The 11,409-nt window shown below is 43.0% G+C and overlaps 1 protein-coding gene across 3 annotated transcripts in view; it reads right to left on the reverse strand.

Annotated features, from left to right (window-relative positions):
• AMBRA1 (autophagy and beclin 1 regulator 1) overlaps nt 1-11,409 on the reverse strand; it is a 121,388-nt gene that overhangs the window by 5,843 nt on the left and 104,136 nt on the right. For all 3 annotated transcript variants that reach the window (XM_026035131.1, XM_026035130.1, XM_026035129.1), the window contains 2 exons: nt 4,358-4,450; nt 2,463-2,656 (listed from right to left, as the gene is read on the reverse strand). In XM_026035131.1, coding sequence (XP_025890916.1) covers nt 2,463-2,656; nt 4,358-4,450 — 287 coding nt within the window. The remainder of the gene's footprint in view (nt 1-2,462; nt 2,657-4,357; nt 4,451-11,409) is intronic.

Consider the following 11,409-nt stretch of genomic DNA (forward strand, 5'->3'; position numbering starts at 1 on the left):
AAAAAAAAAAAAAAAAAAAAAGGTCACTTTTTTTTTTCTCATGGTGAGGTGATAACTAAAACACTTCCTTTTACACTACTCAGTCACATCTGATTTATCCATTCTGCTGCTGGTAATACTGCTAAAGCCTTACATAGTAATTTACATCTTCAAAGCCCCATACAAAATACTAATTAATCTTCACAGCCCGTGGTGCACTGTACAATGGGAAGATATTTTCTCCTTTTGTAGAAGATTAATAATTTGCCCTGCGTCGTGCACCGAGTTAGTGGCAGCACGGTATTTGTTTCTAGGTGTGCCTGACATTCAGATGCTGTCATTAGGAAATACTGCTTCCTTTTCAAAAGGCAAAGAAATACTGCAGATTTAGTGAGTGAATTAACCATCAGAAAATCCACACAACACCCAGCGTTCCTGAACACACTGGACCAGGATCTTATGAGCTTATGGTCCAGACATAACAGTAACCTTAATGCCAGAGCAAGCTGTGCTAATGCAAAGCACTAAAGGCCCTTAGATCAAGCATGTCACTAATGCCAAAAGTCCCTGACTAATTCACTGTGTTGATAACAGCAAATGAGCAAGCCAGCCTATTCAAACTTGCCTTCCCACTTCACAATAGTCCTTTGCACTATTCTTCTGCTGTGGATTACAACTGCTCTTGGATCCTCCACTCGGCCAGCAGTCAACCTCCCGACAGCTCCCTGTCTGAGCTGCTCTTGAGCCTTTGCACAGGAGGCTCAGCTGAGAACCCAACCAGCAAAACATTTGATCAGCTGCACGTTAACAACGCTTGGCTCATCTCCAGTGCATGCACCATAGTGAAAATAATTCATCTGCTTTGAGAATTCTTGTAGGAGACAGGCGAGTGACAGCCCACTTCACAGGTCAAACCACTTGCAAGGACGCGCAGTAAGTCAGTCTGAGACAGAGATCACATCCAGATGTGGAAGCTGCCAATCTTCTTCCAATCAAACAAAGACAGAGAGGACACAAAGTCTCTGCTTTGTTATCCACACTCTGTTTCTGACAAATGCCATGTTTTGCTTCTTTTCTGAGACAATCTGCCCAAGGCACTGGTCAAGGGCACGCTTTCCTCCTCTCATTAACAGTCTGGCCACAACCCTTGCTCTAGATCTGAGAATTGAAAGGCTAATTAAAAAGAATGGGATAATGAAGCTTTCAGATGACTGTTGCAGTAAACCACTGGTTTAATAGCACAGAGAGAGACAGCTTCCCAAAGCTGCAGCATCAGCCATCATTATCTTGATGGAAGGACATCCCACATCTGCTGCACACACCACCAGGTTTTCAGTTAGCATAATACATTCAGTGGAAAAAATAAAGCTATCTTTCCCATGAAAGCATTTGGTTTGGCATTTGTCCTGATACTCTGCTTCCAAATCTGATTCACACACCTTCAGCTAACCAGAGATTTTAAATCCAGCTCCACTGAGATAAGCTGGTGGGCAACCCCTGAAGAACTTTGCTACTTTACTTTGAATAGAAGAGCCAAGAGGAGAGAAATGCAGTCATGTCACATATGCTAGATATACTATCTACCAGAAATTAAGCAAGAGTAGCATGCCAAAAAACAACTTCCAGAACAACAGAGATCAAACATACAGGCACAAACAGGCATGCCACGGCTGCTTTCCAAAGCCAAGCAGGATAACCACAAGCATTCCCTTTCAAACTGCCTCCTTGATTCTCTCCGCCTTTCCTGTGTATACGTTACCTGAATCCTCCCCAGCTAAGCCTTCAGCGTTGGACTCAAGCACTACACTATGATATGGAGACAGGTAAGCTGGATATAATCATCATAAGATCAGTGGCTTTCAAAAGATCAGCGACTTGTTATCATATGGGAATTGAATGTCAGGTGCTTCCAGTTCTCTACACATTCATATGCATTCTTAGACTGGAAAATGCTTGGGATAGTTTCTGAGCACCTGAGCTAGACACTCACAGCTTTTACTTATGATATTAAACAAAATACTTAAAAGTGCTCTCTGAGAAATATTTTGCAGTATTTTATTTTGTTAGAAATGCTGCGCTTGTGAAACCTGCACAGGTTTTAGTTGCTGTGGTTGGAGGGCCAAGCTAAGCTTTAAAAGAGGACAAAAGAATAATTCTTAGCAGTCTGCAGCCTTATTGATGGTTAAAGAGCAGGGGCTTTGGGAGGAGCAATGCCAGCGCAACTGATTCACAAAGAAGCAATAATCCAGAGAAGAGTTCCTTCTGCCCTCTGAAAGCAAGCAAATACAACTTTTTTACCAGCTGGACAGAGATTCACCATCCTGATTATCCTGGCCCAGCTACAGAAAAATCAGGTTAAAGAAATCTTTGCTGAAGAGATGCCAGAGTATCCACTAAATGCATCGACAAGATGTGAGACCTACGTGGAAGCTGCTTACCAGCGGGCTGAGTTATGTCAAGTTTGTCACTTGCCGAGCTCCTACCTTCACCGGTGCCTGCAGAGGCGGATTCCTGCTCCTGGACCTCCCTCTCCGTCTGGGTCTCGGCATTCTGCAGCTGAGGTGCCAAGGTCTGGGTACCCTGTGAAGTCACAGAGGTGGGAGGGTTTCGGGGTTGCAGGCCTATGGCATTCATCAGGCCCATGTCCCTGTCTGTTCTCCATGTGGCTCTGCTGGTTCTGAAAAGACAGAAAAAGAAATCAGACAAAGCATTAACGATTACAAGTCCCATGCCAAGATGGAAGCATCCACCTAAGGCTTTTCTTGCTTCCCTTCCAGCCAGGAACCTGCTAGTCACTGTGCATGTAGAGAAGATGGAGAGAATTGTGTCCTGGCACTTACACACACACACACACACACACACACACAGACGCATCCCTCCATCCTCAGCGGGCTGATCACTGGGCCAAGAAAGTCTTATACACCACTCACCCTTCCAGAGAGGCCGCGTGCTTGACCGGCATTGACGTCCTTGCAGTACCACTAGAGCCTGCAGAACAAACTCTGAGTCTCAGGACCACTGGGTTGTGTAGGTAATGCAACCTGCAGCGCAGAGCTGTCAGCACATGCAGCTTCCCTGTGAGCACTGGCAGGACAGTTTCAGCTTCCAGGGATACAGTCTGTATCCCTGCCCTCCTTTGGACCTTCTAGTTTGTCGGCATCACACACCAATGTGCTCCAGCAGGCATTTCTGCCCATACCAGTCAGACAAGAGAAATCCTCTGTTCTCCGATGCAAATAACAAGCGCAGCCTCAAGGCTCATTAGCCTCTTTTCAGAAACAGACAACTGAAGTGTATGGTGTTACAAGAGCTAAATGCTGGCAATGGTTGGATGCTCTTCCCAAAATTGACCTCTGGTAGTAAGTGCTGTGAATCATCAAGAGGCTCTAGGAAAGATTGTCTCATTGCACAATCTACATTCCTTCATAAATACTTGAAATCTGCCACACTTTCTTGCCCTCTGTTTGGAGCTAGTTTGTTCTCAAGCAAGATATCTGCCTTTGATACCTGATTCCCCTGAAGAAAGGGCTCAGTTGAGATCTCAGTTCTCATCCTTTAGCTACTTATAAATGCACAATGCCCCAAAATATGAGTAGTGAGTGGACATGACCAATGGACAGCACAAGAAAGCCTCTTTACTGTTTATTATTCATCCTTAGTCAGACCAAGGGTGTGGGAAAGCGCCTTGTACACCAGCTTGTAACTTGCTTAGGTTTCTGGAGCTCACAAGCCAGAAACAAGACTACCTCCTTACTGAGCAGGGTTGGCTGTGCAAGATAGAAGGGGCTGCAACATCACCCTCATGTTCAGAATAGCATGTATATCACCAGGCAGATGGGATGAAGCGGCCAACAATCTACTGAAGGAATTTAGATTTAAAACTTTAGTGGAGAGAAATGACTGTCCTATGACCAGAATTCAAAGAGATGGGGAGAAAAAAAAAAAATCACACTCCCGGTCACCAAGGCCAGCCAATGAATTTTCACTCATCTTTACAACCATCACACCATTCGTCAGTCATCCTCCAAAGGCGTTGTTTTCTTTGCGTGGTGTTTTTCATGCAACAAGCCCCACATATTCCTCCAGCAACTTGCTTAAGGATACTACTGGCTGTAGATGACAGATTATACTTGACTATCACTGGCAGCACTCTGAGGGACTGCACTTCATTTATTTGAAGCATGACAAGCGGCACTGCCTGGTCTGTGCTACCTGACATGCTCCCCAAAGAAAGCAGAGAGGGCAAATTGCAAGTTTAAAGGTGGAAGTGTTAAGGGAACTAAAAGGAAGGAGCAATGCTGCCAAATGCAGCCACCCCAGCAGGAACAGTCAGCTCTTCTGTGCCAGGAGAGCAGCTCTTCAGAGCCAGGAGACTCACCCAGGCCGCTCAGTGCTCCTGCTGCTGGAATGCACAGTGAAGACGTTCTCATTCTGCTGGTCCCAGTGGTACTCGACTCCAGAGTTTAAGGCCCTTGAAATGCCAAAGGAGAAAAAAATATTAAGATGAAGACTATTATCCACACAAGTTCACTGTGGCTCACATTGCATAGCAGAACATAATTCCAGGCAGCCTGCATTATTCCTACACAACACAGAGGAAAGCGTTGATTCCAGCCCCAAAGAAGATGCAGATGTAGCACTGTTCACATTTTCCTTACAGGCTTTGCCATCATAAACAGCCCTACAAACGCAGAATATCCTATTATCCAAATTGCTACAAAATATCCCACTCAACTGAATATTGAAGCATGAACAGAGATGTTCAGGGAATTAAGATCAACACCTGTGTATATAAAATCAGGTTACTGTACTTCCAAGAGACTAAAGACCAGTCCTCTTTGTAGTGTCTGCCAGCATTTCCTACACTAGGTAATGCTAAATAAAATATTGGTTTTATTTAACAGTTCTTTTTTTTTTTTTGTTCCACAAAGGGTTCATGTTCATGTTATTCATGTTATTTATTGGTAAATAAATAAATCTTCAGAATAGCTCTCTCACTGGCAGTCACTGTAGAGCAAGGGCAAATGTAGAGAATATTCTAATAAAAATCTCTACAAGAGATTGTACTGGACTAACTGCGTGAGAGTCAGAAAAGCCCGAAGTTCAAAGCTTCAGTTTTACAATTAACGCTACTGAGTTTAACAAAACAGCCAAAGCTCTGGCAACCTTTCACAGTGTATTTCCCCAAAAGATGTGCAAATCCAGGGCTGGCTAATTAGTTCACAGGAAGAGTCAAGGTTAACAACTTGCTGTAAATCAACACACCCTCACCAAAGACTATGGGCATTCACAGAAACTAAGCTCTCATAAACTTAGTTTCATAAACTTTAGAGCTTAGAGCTTAGAAATTCATACCTCTCATTTCTGAGACCCAACCATTCTTAAACCAGGAGAGGCTATAAGGGAAGCCAAAAAATTCTGTGACGTATAGAAATGCTCAAACCCCCCTAGCTACATAAGGCTACACTTTCTCCTCCAGAAACGTAGTGGTGAATTACAGGATTTGAACTGGACAGCCTTCTGGCCCAGTGAGAAAAATGTCTCAAATGACAGAAATACACGTGCAGCCTGGTCAGCTCAACACGCAGGCTGCAGAAGCAGGAGCAGCCGAAGCTCACGGATCCCCCGATACAAAGGCATAAAGGCTGCTCCCCAGGAAGTGCAATCAGTGAGTTACACAGCGATAAAAAGCTGAAGAGCTCCTCAAACTATCCGGCCTCAGAGGCTCACAGTGTGCAGTCCAGGCAGGACAGTGATCTCCCAGCTACTGCTGAGGATCCCAACTCGAGCAGCAGGACAGGCTGCCTTGCCATGGGGCTGGCCCCACAAAGAGCTTTTAGAGTTTTTTTAGAAGCAGCAGCTCTGTTAAAATAGTTCAAATGACAAAAAGCTCAGCATGATCTCAATCTTTGTTATCTTTTCCAAGCACCTGCATCTCCCTGATCCAGAACGAACTTGTGCCTGTCTAAAGCACCAACAAAAATATCCCGCTTGCTCCTGATAAGGTCCTCCAGCCTTTAGACAACTGAGCCTGCAGCAAACACACACTTCAGACTGCATTGAGGACAGCAGAGAAGGCGAATGTCTGATAGGGGACTGTGCAGGCACAATCATTTATACAAGGAGACACCTTCCTTCTTAAAGAGCAAAGAGCTTTATCAGAGAAATGCTGCTACAGTACAAGTTAAACCCCAGCCTTAGGACCATGCCTGCATTAAAATCTTGAGTAGTTGCATCCTAAGCCAACCTAAGTAAACAGTAAGAGGTGCGTGACAACTACAATTACCTCAGTTTAAAACAGATTTTCCATTAGGCTTAAAATTTGCACTGGTTCAGCCACACGCATTTAAAAAAACTGCAATCTTAGAAAACCAATTTAAAAGAAAAAAAAAAAAAACCCTCCCCAAACCTCCCATTACAAAATATTTCCAGAATTTTGTAAATTAGCAAACCTCTCACAGTGTGTTACCCAGGAGATGTGCATATCAAGGCCTGACTACTCATTTCACAGAAAAACAGCTTATGCTGGAAAGATGACTGTTTTTCAAGTAATGGAAGCACTTAACTTTTGCTCCAGCAGGCTCTAGGCATTGAAATGCTGGAAGTACTTTACATTTTCCAAAGCATGAGACAGAACCTTTGTATAATATGGAGCATGTTGCCACTTGGATGTGGACGCAATAAGGAGGACAATTGTTGCCTAGGGCTTTTCGGTGAAAAATTGCAATTCTCCACACTGTGTCAGTTATGGGCAGTGAAGTCCACTTAGTCAAGTTCTTATTTTCTTCCTTTTTATGGCCATCATCTAAGCACTATAAGCTCTCCCTACAAATTAGCTTTGTTGAGCACAGAGCTGGTCATAGGGAGGTTTTCCCAGCAGGAATTCTGTTCTGAGGGGGACTTTTCCTTAACACCACTGTCCAGCTCATGCCATTAATGAGCTTGGAGAGTGTGAAGGGCACGGACTTGCATGCTCTGCTCACAGCTGAATAAGGATTCAAAAAGGCCTGTAAGAACCGAACAGCAACAACCCAAGTAGCACAGCCTCTTCCTCCGTGTGGAAGAAGACCTACTACACTCAGATGTAGCCCTGAGGAAACTAAGACCAGTATCGAGGAATTAGCAGCAAAATTATTTACTTATGATGAAGAAAAAAAAAAAAAAAGGAAATACTATTTACCACATCTGCTTAAAGAGCATTTAAAGCGTTAACTGACAGAGCACCAACTAGCACAAACCGACTAACGAATTTTGCTAACCTTCCCCAGCTCATATATCCAAATTCAAAGTGAAAAGGAAAAGAAGGAATGAGGAAAACAGTTCATCAGCTCTGCTAGAACAGTAAAGCTCAGCAGCAAGATGGCAGGATAAGGAAAACATCTTGCAGCAGCACATGCAGGTCGAGGCAGGCACGCGCAGCGTGCGCTTACTGCATCCCCGACACTGAGGGTTGCGCCAGCAGTGAGCGAATGCACCATCCTCATTCTCCAAATCCTGCCACACAGAAAGACCCAACAGTGGCCTGCTTGTATACTACAGCACTTCTTTGCTTTTTTTGCTTTTGCTTTTTTGTCTTTTTTGCTGCACAGCCCCATTACTGATATGTAAGATTCTGGCAGGCCAGATACAGGGAAAAACAGCTACGAAGTGAATTCACACAGTCTCTAATTAGATGAATATTTGTATGTATGTCTTTTTTTTAATGCTGTCAAAGGTCATTTTCTCTAAGGAGAGTGGGGGGGAAACTCTTTCAAATCATTTTCAACATACTGTCCATTGAAGATCACTGAACCAGAACGAGAAACTGGATTAATGTACAAATGATTTGTTGCATTTTCCTCCCTCTATGAAAACTTGCCATTCCCGATTCCTAATCCATTCAAAACAGAACTGGGATATATAGAGAGCGAGCTGCACCACATTAGGTGACCCTACACTGAAGAAACAGCAACTTGCTGTCCTGGTTTAGGCCGGATGGAGCGGCCGCACGTGGCATCCGCAGAGAGCTCAGCCAGGTCTCACACGCACCCGTGCAAGCAGCTCATTAGAATAATTTCTAATGCCTCACACCATAAATATGTAACCTTCTGTGCAGGAGATGAAACTTGTGCAAATCCAAGCGGAAACTGGCTGCAATGCTAACTACACAGAACCAGCAAGTGAGATTCCTGGAGCAGGTCTGATGGGCAGTAATTCCCTCTGACCAAGGAATAGCTGGCAGCATCACTGACACCAGCTTATTTCAGAGCACATCCTTGGAGCCCAGCCCACATGCAACTAGCCAGGGGAAGAGCAAGGGACTGAGTAAAGGAACTGACAAGGTAAATCCTATGGAACATAAGGTCTCCAGCTTAAGGTCTGAGAACCACAAACATTTAAGTGACATAGGAAATTAGCCTGCTCATCCCACTGTGGGAAACAAAGGAAAGGTTACTGCTCCTCTAGGTTACTCCTTATCAGCAGGTACATTTTCCCTGATTTCTATAGTGATATAAGCTGTCTGTTTTCCAAAATTCTGCAATCTTTACCTGCCTAGAAACCAGCAATCATGCAGAAAGACATCCTAAAACCTACTTGAATTTCTAAAGTGCTGCAGAAACAGGAGAGTGGGGCAGGTTGGTGCAGCTGGTAGCCACATGGCTGCTTCAGGGAAGATGCCAATTCAACTCAGATAACTATGCAAGATAAGTGACCCAGTTTATCTGACTCTGTAATCCTGCCAGCTATGTTAAACACTCGGATTTTTAAGAGGCTCTACTCAAACTCACACCATTTAAGTAAAGATAGCCTTAAAATCTGGAAGCACCACTAACTAACAACACTTCTCTGTCTTAACAGGATGAAATTTCACAAGTTTGTTCTTTCCACCAGTGGGTAACTACAGCTAAATACAATCCAGACTCTTGCAGCCATCAGATAAGATTTAAAGTACACCTCTATCAGTCTTCTTGCTTGAACATTGTTCCTTGTTATCTCAGGATAAGGAGTAGTCACTCGCCTGCTAAACTGTTAGAGATGACAAAGCCAGAGCATAAACGAACAAGAGCATAAGTAAAATAATGAGCAAGAGCACAAGCAAAAGAATGAATGCAGTAGGAAAAGCACATGCAGAACATCTTTTTATTCTGATCCACAGAGTCACTACTGCTAAAATGAAAGTGACTTCCTGCACCCCAAATTTGTAACCTGCCTCTTTAGCCCACTGCATGCAGCATATGCACAGACCCATAAAACAAGTAGCATGGAGGACATCCCAAAAGAAAAGGTAAGTGTAAGGGGAAATTGTCTCGCGTTCACTAGGAAAAAAATCCTAAATTAGGATTGGTCCTCCAGCATATTCAACAAGAGCTAAATGGAAATTGGACTTTGCAACAATGACAGAGCAGAAGGCAGCAGTTCTGAGTATAAGAGTGGACACTGGATTACCCTTGGGACCCACGTATAAATATTGTGGTTGGGGAGCAGTGGCCTCAAAGGACCAGTACAAGAGAACTTCTAAGTTGAGGAAAAGATCAAAAAAGCCTCTCTCACAGTCTTCATGCCCATACCAATTCCTCTACCAAAATGCAGTAATGTCATTTTCCAAATTAGCTTTTCCCCCAAACTCTTCCACGCTACTCTCAGCACGATATAGGAAGTTGTAATCCAGGCCACAGAAATCAAGGGAAAGCTCTTGGTCCTGAACTTGACTCTTGCATCATGAAATATCGTAACTGCATGTCAGCTACTCTGACATTTAAGGCAGAAATATCCCAATTTGGGGTGACAATTTTCATTGTAAGCAGATAAAGGAAGCACTCAAGAGAAGAAAGAGAAGATTGTACCTCTGTTCTTAAAACAGTGCTACAATCTTTCTGTACCACGCAGCCCGCTACACAACTTTTTCAGCAATTAACAAACGCATGCCATTTTAAAGAGAATAAGAATATATCACTCAGACCCAAGCCTGGAATAAACAAGACAGAAATAGACCTAACTCAGGAATTTCCTGATTTTTTTATTGACTTTCTTCCCACTCATAACAACTTGCCAGCATTCAATGGTATCCTTCTTTTATGTGGCTCTAATCTACTTCAAGTAGCATGCAGAGATACTCTGGAAAGGAAGTCTACAGAATGCAGCCTTTCAGTTCCTTAAAGGTAATACCCTTTTAGCTGGGTGTTACCTTAAACCAAGCTCTAATGATGAATAACTTGCTTAAAAACCCCCAAAAACTTATAGAAAGCCCTGCTAATTGCTTTGTGTGTTTAGAAGCAGACTATATGCCCAATGAGCTTTGAACCCTTGGAGTACCTTAAGCTATTTACGTCCTATCAAGTCTTTCAGCAGCTTAGACAAGTTAGGATATCAGGAGCCTTTTGTGGATTGCAAATTGCTTAAGCCTTTTCAGTGTTTAAACATCTTAAGCAGCTACAAGTCTTAAGAGTCAAACTCACTCCTTAGTCTACTTAGAACTTTCACTTCCATTTACCAGAAACTAACATTGAAGTCAACTCAAAGACAGAAACTTCAAAGTAGGCTGCTCTAGATCTTATGCAAACATGCCAAAATGGGAAAATGTGTTTCAAATGGCAGAAATCAACTTTAACAGAACACTGCAATAAGCACATTTGTAACTGCCAATCTCCAAACCTAACATACTGGCTTGACCCAATCTCAATGAGCATTGCAAGACCAGACAAGTTTGCTACTTTTTTTCTTTTTTAATTCTCAAAAGCCTAGAAATTACCCTACTAAAATTCTAAGTGTTCTATATAACAGATAGAAGGAAACCTGCTCAACAAAGCAAAGAAAAAAAAGAGTGGGGTCAGGAGGTGCAGTTATTGCCCCGGTTAATCACATTTTCATGTCGCAGCCATTCAGTGGAGACCATTTGCAGAACCAGACAGATGGAGAATTTAAGAAAGGGAAAGGAAGAAATGAAGAAAGTGTTGACAGTTGTACTTGCTGCCTGGAATCACTACAGTCCCACCAGAGAAAAACAAAAACAAAATAAGCACACACACATACACATACACCCAGGGCAACCAGCAACACTCTACAAATGAAGACTGTAAGAGTAAAGATGCTCTTACTGGAAAGACAGGGGAGAAAACCAAACAAGAAAGGTCTAGTACAGACTTGGAGAGAAAAGAGAGGTTATAAGAAAGTGGGATAGGCCAGACCTGCCAAAGAGGAAAAAGGGTCTAAAAATAAACATGACGGAAAAGGAACTAGCAAGCAAAAAAGGTCTATTCACCAGTAAAGCAAAGGACGAAAGCAATGATGACTCAAAGTGGTGGAGACATTGAATTGTCTTTCTGAAGCCTCCACATTAAAAAAAAAAAGAAGAAAAAAGAAGAAAGAAGAAGAAAGAAGAAGAAAGAAGAAGAAAGAAGAAGAAAGAAGAAGAAAGAAGAAGAAAGAAGAAGAAAGAAGAAGAAAGAAGAA

Source organism: Nothoprocta perdicaria, unplaced genomic scaffold (assembly GCF_003342845.1).
Source record: "Nothoprocta perdicaria isolate Ctin4 unplaced genomic scaffold, notPer1 scaffold_156, whole genome shotgun sequence".
Lineage (NCBI taxonomy): Eukaryota > Metazoa > Chordata > Aves > Tinamiformes > Tinamidae > Nothoprocta > Nothoprocta perdicaria.